The sequence below is a fragment of the Bos grunniens genome, chromosome X (genome assembly GCF_055505025.1).
Source record: "Bos grunniens cultivar Pamir isolate PY7600 chromosome X, Bosgru_T2T1.0, whole genome shotgun sequence".
NCBI classification, from domain to species: Eukaryota; Metazoa; Chordata; class Mammalia; order Artiodactyla; family Bovidae; genus Bos; species Bos grunniens.
The window spans coordinates 89,239,287-89,259,382 of NC_141194.1; the positions used below are offsets into that span (position 1 = coordinate 89,239,287).

Genomic DNA, 20,096 nt, shown 5'->3' on the forward strand with positions numbered 1-20,096 from the left:
AATTGTGGTGCTATAGAAGACCCACGAGAGTCCCTTGGACAGCAGGAGATGGAGCCAGTCAATCCTAAAGGAAACCAACCCTGAATACTCACTGGAAGGACTGATTCTGAAGCTGAAGCTCCAGTATTTTTGCCACCTGATGTGAAGAGCTAACTCAATGGAAAAGACCCTGATGCTGGGAAAGATTGAAGCGGGAGGAGAAGGGGATGGCAGAAGATGAGATGGTTGGATAGTATCATGGACTCAGTAGACATGAGTTTGAGCAAACTCTGGGAGATAGTGGAGGACACCGGAAGCCTGGTGTGCTGCAGTCCATAGGGTTGCAAAGAGCTGGACATGAGCAATTACTGAACAACAACAAGGAAGGTACTTCAAAGGTGCTTTCATTTACCTCTGTTGACTGTTTATGGGGACTTTGAATGATCCTGGGACTAAATTTTCCCTGAAACCTGCCCTTTGAACATTTGTCCCTCTGGATGTTCATGAAGGCTCTCAACCTTTCCCGTCTCTGTGGTGTTCACTGCTTTGCTAACTGGGTGGTTAAACCCACGAGCTTGCCTTCATTTCAAGAGAGTTTATTTGGAAAGGACAGAGTGATGCATGTTGAGAAACTACTGTCAACTCAAGACCTTAGTTAAAATGCTGGGAAGTGGAGACCCTTCCTAACTGTTGAATGTAACATTTGTTTAGAGACAGATTCCCTTCTCTTAGCCATGTGATTTCCCTGAGGCTGCTCAATTGGGATGATCATACGGCAGAGTCATAAATGATTCCTGGGTCCACAACTATTACCTATCTGTGTGAGCAGGTATACCTCATCTTTGACCCCTGGTGTCCCCTTTCCTTGGGGCACCTCCTACATGCTTGATCCTCCTGGCAAGTGTGCTGGGCTGAATGTACCCACATGCAGCATGTGGTCATCTTGTGGTCTGGGGGCCCGAGGGGACGTGTGAACAAATTGTGGCATCAGGTGTTCAGGGGGTTACTGGGGTGTGTTAAGGTGAGGCTCAAACTGGGGGGCTGGTGACAGCTTTCCTTGGCAAAGCCTCCTGGGCTGGGGCAGCCAATCGTGGCCTGCTGAAGGCTTTGAAGACCCCCACCGTTCCCCTACTAGGCAATGAGCCCCCTAGGCCCTCTTGCTGGCTTCAATTTCATGGTCCACCCCATCTGGAGCCAGCTGGGATATTTTAAACCTTCACACCCTCGATCTTTGGCCTCATTTAAGCTTCTAGATATTGGGGAGGGGTGCACTGAAATGGACCTTCAATGTCTGAGTGCAAAGGACAGACCCCAGAACTTCCTCTGCACCCCAAGTTTCTGCAAGGCCCCCCAGGCTGCCCTTCAAGACCCATTCCCTGCAGTTGGGCCTGGCCCACCTCTCACAGGCTGCAGGTGGCCAGGCTTGTGGAGGGAAGCTGAGAGTGGGAACAGCAGATGACTCCCGTGTTGGGAGCCTGAGGATTCCCTACGTCAGTTCAGTTCAGTCACTCAGTCGTGTCCGACTCTTTGCCACCCCGTGGACTGCAGCACGCCAGGCTTCCCTGTCTATCACCAACCCCTGGAGCCTACTCAAACTCATGTCCATTACGTTGGTGATGCCATCCAACCATCTCATCCTCTGTCATCCCCTTCTCCTCCCACCTTCAATCTTTCCCAGCACCAGGGGATTCTCCAATGACTCGGTTCTTCCCATCAGGTGGCCAAAAGTATTGGAGCTTCCGCCTCAGCATCAGTCCTTCCAGTGAATATTCAGGACTGATTTCCTTTAGGATGGACTAGTTGGATCTCCTTGCAGTCCAAGGGACTCTCAAGAGTGTTCTCCAAACCACAGTTCAAAAGCATCAGTTCTTCAGCACTCAGCTTTCTTTATAGTCCAGCTCTCACATCCATACATGACTACTGGGTAAACCATAGCTTTGACTAGACAGACCTTTCTTGGCAAAGTAATGTCTCTGCTTTTTAATATGCTGTCTAGGTTGGTCATAGCTTTTCTTCCAAGGAGCAAGCGTCTTTTCATTTCATGGCTGCAGTCCCCATTATAAGCATGAATGTTTTTGATGGTCCAATTGTTCTATCTTTGGTCAGTGGGAGCCCCTCAGGTTATTTTTCTTTTTGATATAATTTCTGTTACGAGAGTTCAGTCCAGACCCACCTTGTACAATCCTTACCTAGACCAGAAATCAGGCATTTCTCCAGGAAGCCTGGTGCCTTTCAGTGGGAAATGTGTTTAGAAAATTCAGTGCAGGGACTACAGTTGCTGATTGCTACTAGATTGGTCAATGTTTCTTGCCCCTTTCAGCGAATAGAGCTAATAAACCTAGATCTCATAGTCAGAAAATCTACATCATTGTCATGCATCCTGGGTTGCTCTTCTGTCCCCTTATAGGTACACATTTTTACCATCAATTGTATTTCCTGCCCAGTTTAGAGAATATAAGAACAGATAACATACATTTGTTTCTCCTTTCAGATGTAAAAGTTGTCATACTTTATACCAGTGCTATCCAATAGAAATTTCTGTGGAGCTAGGAAAATATTCTGTATCTGTGCTGTTCAACACGGCAGTCATTAACTAACATTTTATTCAGGAATTGAACATTTAGCTACTAAAACGTGGCAACTGTAATTGATTCTTAATGCCATGTAATTTTAATTTAACTTACTGTAAGTAGTTACTTGAGGCTAGTGGCTATCCTATGGGACAGCAGCAGCTCTACACACTTTTCTGCACCTGTTGTTTAGTATCACTGAACAATGACTCCATAGCAATAGAGAAAGAGAGTCTTAGTGGGTTTTTTTTTTACTCTTATTGGTTTTTATAGCTTCGTAGTCCTTTTGGATGTAGATGGACCACAGTTTATTCAACCAGCCCCTCCCCCAACAGGGGGCTGGTTGAATATATATGTTGTATATGTCTTGTTTCTTATCTTCTGCTGTATGCATTATTCTGGCAGGAATGATTTTGTACTTAAATCTTTTTTTCTTTTTACATTGTTACTTTAGGGTAATTTCTTAGAAGAGGTTGCTGATTCCAATGGTAAGTCTCCTGGTAATTTTATAAAATCATAACAAATTCCCTGGTTAGGAGTTGTACCATGTCACATTACAACCAGCAACGTATATGTCTCCATATTACTTCACAGACTATGTAAATGATGAGAAGAGGCATCTTGTTTTTTTTTTTTTTTTTCTCTTTGCATCTCTTAGTCAAGAGTTAGGTTAAATAGTTTTTAACATGTTTAAGGAACATATTTTCTGGAAATATTTCTTTGTATGTAGTACACTATCTGCTTCAGAATGTTCTAATTTGCCTTTTATTTTCATAAGCTTTCTGTACAAGGACATAAACTTCGTTGGTTAGATAAGTTGTATATTTTCCCCAATGTGTAATTTTTCATTTTACTTTGCTTATGTGATTTTTTGCCATGCAATTTTTAATGGAATCGAGTGTTACCATGGTTTTCCCTTCCTGTTTCTGGATTTGAAGTCATCTTTGGAAAACTTTTCTCAACTACTAGCTTCTAGAGGAAACGACTGGGGGTGTACATTTGTGGACAGGAGAAAGAGAACAAAGGATCATATTAGAGTGTCAGGTATAAGAGGAACCCAGAAAACAAGTGACCATCATGGGAGAAATCTGGGAAAACCATTTCTTTGAGTCAATAGAATTGGGCATTTGGACCAGAGTTTCTGTCCTGTGTTTGTCTTGATAGCTCAGTCTCTATTCTTTTCCATCTCTTGTGGATACATGCCAGGCTCCCCCTGACTGGCAGAGAACATCTTTATAAAGCAGGAATTCCATGGCATCTCAAATGGACATGTCAGATGACTAAATGGATAGAACCACCCTCTTATCTCCTCAGGGGTAATAAATTTCAAACCAATTCCAAAGTGTACCATTTTGACAGAACAAAAGAAAGGGAAACCTGCAGCTGGATCTGGTGAGAAGAAGCAAAACTGAAACCAACACTGACCACCTCATCCTTGACTCTCTGAGCAATGCCCAGTCAGAAAAGGTAATAAATAGGTATTAGTCCTATGCAAAAGGACAGAGGTTTGAGTTAAAAGGTGCCACATTGTCCCATGTTACAAGCTCTCCCACTCACCTACATCATTTCTTGTTTCCATGATAGTTTCCAAGACTCGGGGTCAAGCTTGGACTACTGTTGCTTAGAATGAGGTCTGAAGTCAAAGGGATGAGGGTTGTATCCCCATCCCCAAGGGATGGCCACTAACGTCCATCATGTTTCCTATAGGCATTTCCAGTTATGCAGGTCTGCGGATGAAGACAGAGAGGCTGAGATGCAGATAAGGAATTGGACCGACAGTCCCTCCACATAGTACACACACGGTATACATAATACCTCAGTGAGAAGCAGGATAGAAACTACACGCATATCCTGTTAGTCTTTTTACACACGTCTGAATTTTCAAAGAAACTTAAAGCCCATTGTACCTACTTCTGTCTTTTAGGAAACTTTTTACTTAAAAAAAAATAATGTCTTTTCCTTGAGGGAGAGAAAGAAAAATATGTAGAAAAATGGAGAGTGCTGCCACCTGGTGAACAGAGTCAGAACTGCAGGTGTGAATGTCTGAACTGGGGGTTTGGCAAAGGATGGGGGACGGAAAGAGCCGTGGTATTGGTGTGGAATGGAACGGATTCCCCTCCACAGGCCAAGATTTCTAGACTTCACACTGGCAGCAATCCTTCTGTGTTTATGCCCATGCTGGGATCGTCAAGCCCGGGACTGGAAATCCAGCCTCCTAGTGAATTGAGTAGAAAGCTGCACGAATTAGTGTATGGATAATTGATATAAACAATTTGAGACAAAAAACACATATAAATACACACACATATAGAAAACTGTCAAATACATTGTTTTCAACGCCTTCTGAAACAATGAATATATGAATGTTGTATCTTTATCAGGGTGCAATTTTTTGTATTTTCAACATTTTATTCAGTAAATTATATATTGAAAACACCCTAGAAAGGCAACGTTATAAAATAAAAACATCCTCTATCTTTGACAATGCATATTCACCGAATAATCATTACAGAGATCTGTTTAATACCTAAGTCAATGAATGTATTTCTACACCATTATTTTGTGACTCAGCTGTTGATAAACCTGTTTTACAAAACTTTCTATTAATATGTTGATAAGTCACCAATTAATACTTCTCTTTGTTTAACACATATGGAAAAAATAGAGACATGAGTTTCTCTTAACTTCTTGGTGCCTACTTTCCAGATTTTTCTCTGCATGTAATGCACTAACATATTTAATCACACTCATACACCCATGCTGATATATATTCTTTGCAAAAAAATAGCATCATAGTTTTGGTACATCATGACAATCCTGTTCACTTAATATGATTTAATTCTTACTTATTTACATAGTTTTTTTTTCTTTTCAAGTGTTTTTGTGTGCTCTTGATATCATTGACCTACTCTATAGCTTAAGAAATCTATATGTGAATCTCCAGGTGTTTACACAGCTTTTACTGTTGTTATGCAGAGGGTATCCAATACTTTGTAATGAGTTTTAGTGTTTTCCATGTTCTTCACATTGTTTTGAAAAGAACAACTGAATAATGATGCTTCCTGGGATGTCGAATGTCAGTTAAAGTATAAAATGGGAAATGCTGAATCATTTTTGTAACTCCCGTTTATGAATCCTGAAGTAGTAGTTAATAATGCTGTTTCCTAGGTCATGTTACTTAACTTTTACATTCTGTTCCCTGAAATGAACGGAGCAAGGTAGCAGAATAGAAGATTAATCTATAGGAATCTATTGCATTCCATCACACTAATAAAGAAATATCAGAAAGAGATTGCAAAAAAAAAAAAAAAAAAACCCAGCAATCCCATTTAAAATGCCATCAAAAGTACCTAAGAATAAACTTAACCAAGACATAAAAACTCTAAAACCTTGATAAAATAATTGGAAGAAAATTCAAAGAATTCAAAAGATATCCCATGATCTTAGATCAGAATACTTAAACATGTCTACACCTCCCAAAGATATCAACATATTTAATGCAATCCTTATCAAAAAAAACCTATTACACTTTCACAGAACTAGAACAAATATTTCAAAAATTTATATGGAACTACAAAAAGACCCAGAATTACCAAAGCAATCCTGAGTTAAGGAACAAAGCTTGAGGCATAACCCTCCCAGACTTCAGGCTATACTAGGAAACTACAGTCATCAAAGCAACTTGATACTGGAACAAAAGCAGATATATGTATCAATGGCAGAGTAGAGAGTCCAGACATAATCCCACGAGTGTGTGCCTGCGTGCAAAGTCACTTCAGTCGTGTCTGACTCTTTGCAACCCCATGGACTGTAGCCCACCAGGCTCCTCTGCCCATGGATTCTCCAGGCAAGAATACTGGAGTGGGTTGCCATGCCCTCTGCCAGGGCATCTTCCTGACCCGGGGATGGAACCCACGTCTCCTGCATTGCAGGAGGATTCTTCACCTCTAGTGCCACCCGGCAAGCCCAAACCCATGCACCTATGGTCAATTAATCTTCAACAAGGGAGGCAAGAATGTACAATGGAGAAAAGACAGTCTCTCCAACAAGTGGTGCTGGGAAAACTGGACAGCTACATGTAAATCAGTGAAATTAGAACACCCCCTCGCACCATATACAAAATAAACTCAAAATGGTTTAAAAACCTAAATATAAACTCTTAGAATTCTGAGACCAGAAGCAACAAACACTCTGACAAAACAATCATAGCAATATCTTCTTAGATCAGTCTCCCAAGGCAAAATAAATTAAAACAAAGATAAACAAATGGAACCTAACTAAACTTAAAAGGGTTTGCACAGCAAAGGAAGCCATCAGCAAAATGAAATGACAACTTATGGGATGAGAGAAAAATATTTGAAATGTCGTGGCTGTCAAGGATTTAATATCCAAAATGCACAACTCTAAAACAAAAGGTAAACAACAAAATGAAAAAATGGGGAGAAGATCTAAATATTTTTCCAAAGAGATGCAGATCTCCAAGAGGAACTGGAAAAGAGGCTCAACATAAGTAAATATTAGGGAAATGCAAATCAGAAGCACAATGAGGTTATGCCTCACATGGGTCAGACTGGCTATCATCAGAAAGTCTACAAATAATAAGTTCTGGAGAGGGTGTGGAGAAAAGGGACCTTGATACACTGCGGGTGGGAATTAAATTGGTGCAGCCACTATGGAGATTGGTATGGAAGTACTTGAGGAAGCTACAAATATAGCTACCATAGGATCCAGCATTTCCACTTCTGGGAACATAGCCAGAAGAAGAGAAAACTGTCATTCATAGCAGCACCATTTACAGTAATCAAGACACTCAAACAACACAAGTACCCATCAACAGATGACTAGCTTAAGAAGATGTGATATGATACACACACACACACACACAGTCACACAAACAGTGGACCATCACTCAGCCATAAAAGGATGAAATATTACCATTTGCAGCAACATAGACAGACCTAGTGAATATTATAGTTAGTTAAGTCAGTCAGAAAGAGAAAGTAACTATGATATGATATCATTTATATGTTGAATCTTAAAAATCATACAAATGAATCTATATTCAATACAGAAACAGACTCACAGACAGACAAACTGAGCTTATGATTACCAAAGGGGATAGGGAGTGGAGAGGGACAGGAATTAATAGGAATTTGGGGTTAACAGATACAAACTTTTATCACAAAAAGGGTAACCAATAAGGAATTACAGTAAGGTACAGACATTATGCTGATTAATTTATAATAATATATGGATAATAAGCTGAAATACATATATATATCCAAATTGCTTTACTGTACACCTGAAAATAATGCCCTACATCAGCTGTATCTCAATTTAAAAAATTCACACACATCTGTGTCTCTTTTGCTGTCTCGCATACAGGGTTGTTGTTACCATCTTTCTAAATTCCATATATATGCGTTAGTATACTGTATTGGTGTTTTTCTTTCTGGCTTACTTCACTCTGTATAATAAGCTTAGTCTTTTGGACTCTGTGGGAGAGAGGGGGGGATGATTTGGGGGATGATTTGGGAGAATGGCATTAAACCATGTATAATATCATATAAGAAACGAATCGCCAGTCCAGGTTCAATGCAGGATACAGGAACCTTGGGGCTGGTGTACCGGGATGACCCAGAGGAATGGTATGGGGAGGGACGTGGGAGGTGGGGTTCAGGATGGGGAGCACGTGTATACCCGTGGCAGATGCATGTTGATGTATGGCAAAACCAATACAATTCTGTAAAGTAAAAAAATAAAAAAAAATCACACGCAAAAAACTCTCTTTCTCACTGTTTGTGAGTGCATATTGGCCTTGAAAAGAGTAGGGCTGAATGAGATAAAATGTAAAACAGGTTTCATGTAGTAGTTGAACATGTTACTGTCCTACAATCCAGGTCCTCTTTCCAAAGAGTAACAGCTTGTGCTGCCTCCTGGGTTCAGTTCAGCACCTCAGGAATCAGGTAATCACTGTGGCCCCCACACCCATTCCTCCTGGCCCAGGGAGTAGGACTTCGTCCCCATTATCATCTTCATGTCCAGTGGGGAGCATGACACAACCTAGATTCTACATCAGGTGAATTTTCCACGATCAGTCTTTAAGCCCTGGAAATCCATCATCTAAAATGCAGCTGCTGGTTTGGCCTGTGCAGAGGGCAAAGGGTAAGCATCTGACCCTGGAAATTTTACATTCTCTGTCAGCCTGAGGCTGACCATCTGTAAAACAGGACTGCGGGCGCCTACTTATAGACTTGTTAGAAGAAAAGGAGAAAACCTCAGAGAACGGCTCATATACAACGGGACTTTGAGATGTATTACTCCTGGCCCACCTTGCGTCTTGTGTGTGCATGCTAAGTCGCTTCAGCTGTGTCTATCTCTATGCGATGCTATGGACTGCAGCCCACCAGGCTCCTTTGTCCATGGGATTCTCCAGGCAAGAATACTGGGTGGGTTGCCATTTCTTTCTCGAGGGGATCTTCCTGACCCAGGGATCGAACCTGCTCTCTTATGTCTATCTGCATTGGGAAGCAGGTTCTTTACCACTAGCACCACCTCAGAACATTTCTGCCTATGTCCTCTTAAATAGGAGATTTGAAAATGTATCTGGAAATGTAGCATCAAGTAAACGTTGGTTCCATCTCATCAATTCCTATTTCCTCACACTTTCTGGTGTCTTTTTTCAAACTCTAGTTTGACCAGAAGTAACTTCTTATTGAACCCCCAAGGAAGGATTAGTACAGGAGAGCAGAGAATAGGCACAGGTCAGCTAGACAGAAGTCATCAAGCAAATCTCCAGTTCCAGAGTCATCAGCTGACCACAGGACCTGTGCTGAGTCCCTTACCTGTGTTGGCCTCAGTCCTAACGCATAAGTACACTCACTACAGAAACAGAGGTGATGGGCAGAGCCTTTTCAGTCAGAAGACCAGGATTTGATGCTGTGAACCATTATGTGCTGAATGATTTACCTTGATAAGTTAGTCATTTATCTAATATGTGTGCTTGGTATCTTTTATCATTTTTATGGGTTTTTTTTCAGTTTTATGTGTACTATTATTTTTCTTACTACTCAGCCAAAATATGAATGGTGGAGGTGGTAATCAGCAAGAAGTTAGGGATGAACCCAACTGAGAGTGGAGTACATAGGAAGTGAAGGGTGTGGAGGTGAGGGATGCAAACAAGCATTGGGCTCTCCCTGGGTGCTTGGCCCTATGCCCATCCTCTAACGACCCAGGGAAGATTCTTACCCAATAGCGTTCCTGGTTCTCAGCTGCAGACAGTGGTGACGTGGAGGCTACCAGGGAGGTGCCTAGCTGAAGCACTCTGCCCTGATCAGCTCCTCTCCACTGAAGGCCACCATAGCTGCCCTTCCATTGCCATCTCTCAGCTCTTTGCTTCTGGGTATCAGAAAAAGTGCCCCTGTGGAACCTTCCAGACTGGATTCTTAAAGGGCTTCCACATGCAAATGATACTCTCTTTTCCCCAGTCCTCAAAAGTTGCCCTGCACACTAGGGAAAGGAGACTCCGAGGTAAAGAAGGAAATGTCTTTCTCTCAGAGGTATGTCATCTCCACATATTTACCTGACATACTGTGCTTTTATAAGTAATGATATTATACATTTCCTACACACAGCCCGATGATACACACACACACACACACACACACATAGATATGCTGGCAATTCATTTTAATTCTAATTCATCTCCTCATGAAACTGAACATAATGAATTCTTTTCTTAGCTAATGAATGCATGTGCACATGTCTGTGCAGTATTATATTCATCAATAGGGGCTTTTGAGGGAGTACCCCTTGAGCCTGTTATATCACAGGAGAGCAAAGTGACCATTTCTCTAGCCCATAGTCTAAAAGGGAGGCTGCTCCATTGTCCTCCAGAGAGGGCAAGGGACAGAACCTCACCCAAAGTTCCTGCTTATCTGGACAGGCGACAGAAGCTATAAGAGGAGCAGCTCTGTCATCTGTGAAATGGGACTCATCTCTAACACAGAGCTGTCCTGAGGAGTGAGTGAGAAAGCCTGGGGCTAAGGCAGGCGCTGTCATTTCTCATGGTTCTCCTAATAAGAAAGTAGATATCATTAGAAAGGAAGCAAAGTCTCTCTGATACGGCTGGAGTTCAAAGTTCTAAAGAGAGAAGGAACTCTAATCTCTTGGGAGACTCAGAAGCTCCTAAGAGGTACCCAACATCATATCTGTGAGCAGACTCTGATCCAGTCCCCAATGTTGGGAAGACAGGCTTGCCTTTGACTCACCTGGTGATTTCAGTGAGAGATGGCAACAGGGCAGTAAGCTGTGGTGTTGCCTAACTGCTGCTCCTGAACTGCTCCTTATGTTAATACATTGATAGGAAAATGTTGGACCTGTCTCCCATTCAACACTGCAGAGGGTATCAGATCATGCAACATCCAGCCATGTCACACCAGAATTTCCAATATCTGCTGCCTCCATGTGGGACAAAACACTAAAAGTACTACCATTTTACTGAAATACAATGGTATTTCTTTCATTCACTAATAACTCAATATATATTGGGCTTAAAATTTACTCTATTCCATTTGAAATATCTCTTTACTCTGCAGTAGAAATAAGAGGTTAAGAAAGAAAATGAGTACATGGGAAAATTTTAGGGTAAAAAATGAGATGGGATGGCTCCTTCACATTAACTTTTAATCTTACTCAAGTTTCAAGGCATTGAAGATTAAGTAATCAATCCTTGGACTTCACTTCCCCATCCAGCCACATGCCTCTCTTTCTCTTCGTTTCTGTCTCTGGTTTCCTTTTCTCTCTCTCACGATGAGATCTCATTTTCTGTAGATAAATACACAAATATATATATATATATATATATATATATATGCACAAATATGCCTATACCTACATAAGCAAACTTCAAGGAAGACATAATGAAGATGAACATTAAAGGGGTATCTTTGGGTGGTATGTTGTGGAACAATGATTTTCCCTGCTCCCCACTGGACATCTACTGTGACATACAGAGTGGAATGAACCTCAGGCCCAGTGTATCAAGATAAAAGTGCCTGAAAACCCAACTGTCTGTACAGACAGGTGCAGGATTCACCAAACTCACAAAAGTGATACAAGCCTGCTCAAAACAACTAGTAGCTTACTATGTACTAAGAATGAAATGTTCAGGGTAGAAATAACTGAAATAAACAAGGAAAACAATTTACATTCAAGTTCCCATTACTTACTCGTCCACTCCTCCCAGCTCCCTCCCAACTCCATGCAAACGCAGCAGTCACTTCTGAGACTATTGGAGGTGATTCCACACTGGGAGGAGAAAGCCCACACCATTTCCTGCTACTCAGGGGAGAGGCGGAACATGAACGTGGTCGACAGTGTAGGCACTGGGATGGAGAATGCAGACGCTGAGCTTCACTGGGACTGGCTTCCCTTACAAACAGCTCTTCATTCACTATACAAAGACTGGAGGAAAAATGCACATGTGGACAATTTATGGATGGACCACCTGCACCCCAATCCTGACTGCTCCACACTAACACTCAGCAACTAGATCCCTTCCATACCCTCCTGTGTCTGTCCCCAGGCTCCTTAACTGGTTCCGCTGCGCCTCGCCCAGAGCTCACCTTCAGAGAGATTGTCTACCAGCTTCACTCAATGGACAGTCTGTTCCCCAACCCAGGGACAACTTCACATTTACCCTGAACAGTAACTCAGTACATTACAGTACAGGAGTGTACAGTCTGATCCCCCTTTTTCAGAAGAAGACAGAGTCACAGACAGATCATGTGACTTGACCAAGGTCACACAGAGAGTGAGCACTGGGTCAAGGAGAGAACCCATGTGCTGATTCCAGAGCCCATGCTCTTCCTAACCACTAGGCTAGACTGGTCCTTGGATCTCCCTGCTGGCTTTCCACAATACTGAGTCAGCCTAAGATCTGCATCCACATGCCCAGGGCCCTGAGCCCAGGCTGGATGGGCCATCCCACCCACAACATGGCTCTCACCTGGAAGAGCTGGTGGGAGTAGTGGTGAAGGTCCGGGTGAAGGCACAGACACAGCCCTGAGAAATTCCTTCCACTTCAACAACAGACAACAAACAATAAGCAAGAGTACCCCCTAAGAACCCCACGTGTTTACAGGCTCCCACGTCATTCCCTAGTCAGGGTCTGACTTGACACTCATGCTGAGGGGATAGCTGTTCACATGGGGAGTTGCATGTCAGGAATGGGGAGGGCAACTGTAGGAGATGTCTGCTCCCAGTGACATGTCCCCATGACAACCACTTCACAAGTTCATGGGATGCATTTTTCTCAGGTGCTGAAGAGATGGATATTATGAGGAAACTGTGAGGTTAAGTAGTAGCCCAGGTTCTCAGTGTAAGGATCTGGTAGGGGAGCCACCAAACTCCACAGCCTGTGTCCCTAGTGCCCAGGGTGGGCAGGGCAGACATGGACGCAGTTCAGACCTGGGTTGTCTGTGGGAAGACTGAGGGCTGGGGAGGGGAGGGAATCTGGAAGGAAGAGTTCTGGTGGGAGGGAGCCTGACCAGGCGAGAGAGCAGTGTGGCATCTGGGGGGAGCGGGCTACACACACTCACCTTCCTTGAACACCCCACTGACAGAGAAGCAGAACATCGTTTCCTGATAAGGAAGAGACCAGGTACTCAGTCACCCCTCATCCTCTTTCCCACCTGCGCCTTTCTGCCCCTCACCACCAAGCGAGAAGCAGGTGCTCACCGTGTGGAAACACATGTCCACCTCAAAGGAGCTGAAGTCATGCTGAGTTTTGGGTAATGCACAGAGGGCATGCACAATGTCATGTTTTGTGTGTTTCAGCATCTGGACACGCAGTTCTGTGGGCGAGGGGAAGAAGGGAAAGTCAGGGCAGCCACACCATGGACCCTGTGATTGGCCCTCTTACTGCCCTTCCCATTCAGCTTTTCCACCACACACTCACTGGGGTCCTTGAGCTTCTCTGTATTCCTGTTGTCCTTGAAGTACAGGCTCACACTGCTTCTAGGAGACACAGAGGAAACTTGAGTGGTGGTCGGCCAGCATAGGTACCAGCAGGAGCTGGCCTGCATCTGCTGGGGAACCACATGGCCTGGGGGAGGAGTCTAGGCTGTGATACTCACAAGCCTGAGTCCTTGGGGTGGAATGGAATGGTCAGGAAGAAGCAGGCCTCCTCATGATAAAAATCCAGCAGTCCCTGGCGATTTCCATAGTCATGAATCAAGTAATATCTGAGGGAAGCAGTGAGTAAAGTCTGTCTCTCTGGTCTGGAGTTTGGGTGGCTTCCCTTGTTCTGGCCCTCCCCTTGTTCAGATTCCCAGGGATACTTACTGCTGCAGGAATTGCAGGATTTGACTGTTCACCTGATCAGATTCAAAGAAACTTCCCTGGAATTAAAACAGTCCTCAGGACAAGGGCTGACACACCCTCATGTACCACCTAGGACCCTGCTGGATCCAATGTGCTCACCTTGCACATTGATAAGAACTTGGGAGCTTCAATAGCACACTTATAACCTGAAAGTGTCTCCTGGCCATCCTGGAGGAGGGAAGAAGAAGTCAGCAGTGCAGTCCAGGATGTGGTACTGGATGATCAGCTAAAAGGATGGGCCCAGGATGAGGGGGGGGTCTGAAATCAGAGGAGAAAGTGTCCTGGAAATGCCAGTGGCAGGACTAGATTTTCAATTATCTTCATGGTTTCCCAAAGCCTGTGGAGTACATGGCTGAAGAAGATCCAGATCTTTTTCAGATTCTCACCAAGAACAGTACACCTCCCTCCCACAGGACATTTAAGGGTCAAGTTCAGAAATGGAATGTGGACAGTTCCTAACATGTTTCAGAGTAGTTTGAGGGCACTGTCGATGCTATTTAGTGGAATCTGTGATCAAGGAATGCCCTTACCAAGCTTAGTAACCTAGGGAACAATTCCAGGATGGTTTGCCAAAATCAAGACAAAAGAGAAAAGTCAGTGAAACTGTGGAGATGACCCTCCTCATTGGAGCAAGTCACTTACAGCAATCACAGCCCTGTGTGCGCCCCCCCCCCCAGAGCCCAGTATCCTAGCATTCCAGGGCCCTGGTCACCACTCCATAGACTGACCTAGAGGGAAACTGTTCCCTCCACTCCTTCCTACCAGTCCCTCTTCCATCTCCTTTCCCCTGGGTAGCTCCCAGCCAGACTGTCCTGACTCCCTTCCTCAGTGCCACAAGGACCAACACCTCAAATTCAGTCTGCCAGGCCTGCCTCCCCTCCCTTCCTTCCTTCCTCAGGGGCTCACTGAAGGCTATGGAGAGAAGAGAGAATGGGGGGAGAGCCCAGTGCTTTCCTACATCACAGGTTGTCCGGCACTCTGTCAAGTAAGGACAAACCTCAGGGATGACCAGGTGTTATGTCAGGGAGGTGACCAAGGTGGGGCTCAAGAGGTAGGGAGAGGGAGAGTGGAGGGAGGAGGGGAGAGATGAGAGAGATATAGGGGTGTAGAGACAAGGCAGAGGGTGACCTTATGTTGGTTGACTTATCAGGGAAGTTGGTGCATACGGCATTTTTGTCTGCACACATCCCTTCTGGTTCCAGCTGCTGACCCTTGTCCATCTGCCCTTCAGCCTTCACCTGGAATTATGGGTAAAACCCGCATCTAACAGATATGTCTGCATCCACACCCTTCCTTTCCCTACAAATCCACTTCCCCTTATCTGTTACCACCCCATGAGCCCTCCTACCTTCCTTTCAAGGGAGGATCTGGGTGCCCCACCTCACCTCAGTGTTGGAGATGTTCAAGTTCTGGGTGTTGGAAGCATTCCCCATAATGGTGGACAGGACATTCAGCAGGTAGGGTTTATTGTTGCTCAGGTCCAAGGACGAAAACTATGATGAGGAAAGAGAGTGAGGACCCCAAAGGGAATACCTGAGACATATTTGCCTGTTCTACCTAATCTCTCCCTCCCTCACCATTGGTCCCAACATTGGGCCTTGGTCCTCACCAAGCGCCTGATTCCTGGATGGATGTGTATGGAAGCAGCCATGCCATTTCTACAGTTTTGTGTCATTCCAATGTCACAGGTCATCAAATCTCCAGGAAGCCAGGATGAGGGATACAGAGACTGAGAAGGTCCCAGCTGGAACACCTCCAGCACCAACCCCTCCCCATGATACCATCTCTGAGGGCTCTACCCAGACAGACCCTCTACCCTCACCTGCCCTACAATTACTGCTGTAGCCATACCAGGGCCAAAGCAGAGTCTCTGGATGTCAAGAGATTGCTGGCAGGCATCCTATGGTTTGTTCATGGTCAGCTGCAGGGTTAGGGATGGGGTTCAGTGGTTCTGAGTCTGAGGGTGAGTGGGGGGGAGCAGTGGATCTGGCTGTGAGTGCACAGTTTATGCTGAGTCTGCATTACCTTTATCTGCTCCACCTTTTCAGACGTCAGCGCCTTCTGCACAGACTGGGGTGACTCACAGGGTTCAACCAAGATAAATATCTGTAGAGAACACAAGAGGGGCTGGGTAAGCTCCAGGAAATCTGTGCATGGGATCAAGCAAGACCATGCCCCTCCCCTGCCCTCTTGTCCCTAGTCAGGCCTGATCACGCCCTTGACGCACACCTTTTCATTAACCTCATTGAAAATCTTGCCATTGACATTCTTCAATGCACAGGCAATGTCAGCATTCTCTACAAAGAACTGGGCCTGCATTTTCTCATAGTGAAACTGTAGGGAGAGTGACAGGAGAAGCAGAACATGAGACCAGTGCCATTTCCCTTCTGGGCCTGCAATCTACCCCATTTCGTCTCATCATCTCCATGTCCTGTCTTACTTCGAATGCAGTGAAGGGGACACTGCTTTGCTTCTGAATCAAATTCAGCAGCCACTTCTCATCATATTTTATACCAAAGGGAATCTAGGAGCAAAAAAACAAATGGGAAAGAGAATGGATACAAAGAAATCTACGGTTAACATAAGACCCAACTGTGTCTTGATTTAGGACCTTTTCTTTAGGCTTTAAATTATTTTTAAAGATAGGACAGTATCTATTATCTTAACTTTTTTTTTTTTTTTTTTACCAGACATGGATTTTCTATATAACTTTCTTTTCATTCAAACAGTCTTCCTGAACAGTCGACTTAATATGTTTCACATGTACTTCCTTTTATAAATTTCCAAGAGATCCATAGAAGGTAGACTTGGCCTGTCACTCTGACACGGACCCCAGAGACTCAACCTCTTCCCACACTCAGCTTGAGCCAAACACGTGATCTGGTATGAAGTACTCCACCTCCCTGGTGGTAGGTTTCCTCCTTTGCTTTTAGTCAACCTCTCCCATACTCCTCCTTGCAGGCAATCAGTTTCCTTTCTATTGCTTCTCTGAACTCACCCTTAGATGATCTAGGAAGATAGCTCCTAGTAAGAACAAGACTGATTACCAACACCACTGCCCCAGAAAAGTTCCCAGCATCTCTACACAAATCTGACATGACTCTGTCTATCATCTTCTACATATTAGGTCCATTTAGCCAAGATACTCACTATGATCTTGAACCAGCTCCCCAAGGTCTCATCCTGTCTGTTTCTCCCCATTCTTTTTTCTGGAGGCTTTTGTTTTGTCTCCATATAAATATGCATTTGGTCTTGTTTCTGAAAACTACTTCTCCGATGATGGGATGGAAGTTCACAGGAAGCACTGCGGGGAAGTGGAGAGAAGAAAGTGGTCCATATAGGCTTGGAAAGTCTTCTCTACATTTTCCCACATGATATCAGAGCTACAATGATGATTGCTCAAGCATTAATCTCATCCCGTCATCCCTCAGTCTTCCAGGTTGGATAGAAACATGGCAGGTTTAACTACAAGGTTTTGTTGTTCACTGGTTGGTACATGTCAGCCTTGGTGACCAGTCACTTACTATCTTGCTTGGCTGTCCATACAAGCATCACTTTCTTCTGAATCTCTATCTTGTTGCTGCTGGGAAATGACCTGTTCAGACCAATAGATGTATTGCCTTCGGTAAACACCCCAGCTTGGTGCTCTTCTTTGTAAAGGGTTCACTTTATCGGTCTGCTCTAAAATTGACAACAACATATCAGTGGTCCCAGTACCAGAAGAAGTCCTCAGTAAACATCATGGCTAAAGAAAAATTATCACTGACTTTATGATAAACAGCAATGCATCTCATGCTAAAAAAAAAAAAAAAAAATCTGGACGACTTCACTCTGGCTCCACTTTTCAGGAAATGAGAGGTAGGGAGCAGTCACAGCCAAGAAGAAAACAGGCATTGAGGAAAGGGTCTGGATCTAGAGTGTAGTCTGTAATGTTAGACTTCGCTGTACTTGGTTCAGGCTAAGTGACCTGGGACAAGTGGCATTTCATCCCCAAGTCTCAGTGCTCTGCTCTGCTCTGGGAGGACATTAAAACATACCCTTAAATCTACCGTGGTGTGATGATTCAAAGGTCAGAGGTGATCTGCCGCCCTGAAGGAAGAATTAGAGAAATGAATGATAAGTCTGATGAAAAGATCCAGAATGGAGTCTGGAGAGATATAATATGGAGAATATCAAAAGAGAGGTGTAGAGAATTACAGGTGATGCAAGGAGTATACCTAACACACAGTTAATGTGAGTGCCAGAGAGGAGGAGAGGAAGAGAGTGGAGAAATGGTAGCTGATGAGAATTTGGTTGAAAAGTTTCCAGAAGTAGCAAGATATCAACAGAAGATAATAATATTAATCGGATTAAAAGTATTTTTTAAGGAAAAATATTTTTAAAAGAAACTACGTTCATGTCATCATCATGCAACAAAAACTCAGAAAATTTGTGGTCAAAAGATTCAAACTAAAAGAAAATTTATATGTTGTTCTTCAGGCAGAAGAAATAACTTCCCAGGTGGAGTCACATAGATACAGGAAAGAAAGCCTAATGCCATTTGTGAATGTGTGAGCAACTTTAAATGAGTACTGACTATATAACACAATGATACTAATTTCTTCTGGGAATTTAAATGTAGGGAGAATGAAAACGTGTGACAATATGTTTGGAGGGAGTATACAGAATCAAAGGGTCTCAAGGTCCCATACTTCTCCCAGCAGTTTTAGAGAACTAATTAGCTAATATTAGACTATGAAATGGCAAAAATATCCGTTGTAATCTGAAGGGTAACTACTACAAGAATGGCAAAAGAATGTTTAACAATCTAGCCACATGCGGTAACAATTTTCATAGTGATAAAATATTAATCATTTCAAAGGAATTTAGAAGAGGAATATGCATATGTATATATACATTAATACAACATATGTAAACCAAATTACATCTTTTTTTACATTAAAAGATTCAAACTAAATATTACTAAAAAAAAAAAAGGCAAAACAACAATCAAACAAAAGGCTGTTATCAGATGAGAGAAGAAACCTTCCATCAAATACTCTTGAAAAAAGACACATGCAAAATTTAATCATCTAGAAAATTTGAAAATAAAAAATGGCAAAATGTATACCTTCTCCACATGAACCTACAGAAAGCTGGTATAACCATATTATACCAAAAGAAAATGTAGACTTTAAGAAAAAGAAAACATTACAAGAGAAAGAGAGAAATTTTCTTATGCTAACAGAGGCAATGCTGTAAGAAGATATTAACACAAAATTCTAAATGCATGCCTTAAATCAAAGCCAAAATATTGAAAACTAGTACTGACAGAAATAGAGAATGGACAAAACAAAAGTCACAGTGGGAAACTTTAACACAGCTCATCTAGTGATGGATGAAGTGGCAAATTAAGGGAAAAAAACAAAATTAAGCTAGAGAGTTAAGATTTTTAAATATGACAAATATATTAACAAATTAATTTAATTGATATAGACCCACCCACATACATAGGAACTCTGATGGAACGTTGCAGAATCAATCATATGCTGGAAAATAAAGCAAGCTTCAAGAAGTGTCTATGGACTAATACAATTTACCCTGGCTAGTTAATAGAAGATTCTATTAGAAGATTCTATTCTTCTAATAGAAGTAGTAATGGTGGATTTTCTTACTCTTCCACCTCTATTATTAATCCAAAGAATGGTAGTTTCTACGAACCCCACCCCTCACCTAGGTTACCATCCCCCCCCACCAAGCCCTAAGCTACATGACTCAGGCTTTTTCCTTAAACAGGGGAAAAATACCCATACGTTGGGATATTTTCCATGTGGAATGAAGATGGGTGTCCGAGCCCATGTGACCCATTTCCTCAGAGTGGAAATTAATCAGCCTTGGCCCTCTCCCTGCTTTCGCTATAGGAGGGTCAGCTGGTTGGGGCCCTGTGGGTTGGAATCGGGTAGGGAACCCAGAAATCCTCCTGCTTTGTGAGGATCTGAAGAGAAGGTCTCATGCAGACCAACTCACCCATGGGATGGCCTGAAAGCAGAGATCTGTCACCATTGTCCTCACAGGCTGCTCTAGAAGGGACTGTGTGGGTCTGGAGCCGGAGGTTTGGAGAATATCAAGGAACGCTGGCAAGCAAGGAGACAGCAGGCTCCAAACTCTCAGGGTCATGAAAGA

At 43.2% G+C, this 20,096-nt stretch overlaps 1 protein-coding gene across 1 annotated transcript; it reads right to left on the reverse strand.

Moving 5' to 3' along the window:
• Positions 1-11,888: 11,888 nt before the first annotated feature.
• Positions 11,889-19,976, reverse strand: LOC147340853 (nuclear RNA export factor 3-like). Its single transcript, XM_086387146.1, has 13 exons — positions 19,941-19,976; positions 16,375-16,458; positions 16,164-16,268; positions 15,960-16,040; positions 15,320-15,427; positions 15,101-15,172; positions 14,034-14,102; positions 13,896-13,951; positions 13,688-13,795; positions 13,474-13,568; positions 13,290-13,405; positions 13,151-13,193; positions 11,889-11,935 (listed from the first exon to the last, which is right to left on the reverse strand). The coding sequence occupies exons 1-13, from the start codon at positions 19,974-19,976 to the stop codon at positions 11,889-11,891; spliced, it is 1,020 nt and encodes a 339-aa protein (XP_086243272.1).
• Between the last annotated feature and the right edge of the window lie 120 nt (positions 19,977-20,096).

Bases quoted from the DNA above. Each gene is read 5' to 3' on its own strand.
- LOC147340853 (XM_086387146.1), bottom strand. From the start codon at position 19,976: ATGGTGACAGATCTCTGCTTTCAGGCCATCCCATGG. The intron at 14,103-15,100 runs GTATGCACCAAC...TCCCTCCTCCAG, and splicing joins TGTGTGCAGACAAAAATGCC to GATGGCCAGGAGACACTTTC. The intron at 13,406-13,473 runs GTAAGAGGGCCA...CCTCGCCCACAG, and splicing joins AAAGCTGAATGGGAAGGGCA to AACTGCGTGTCCAGATGCTG.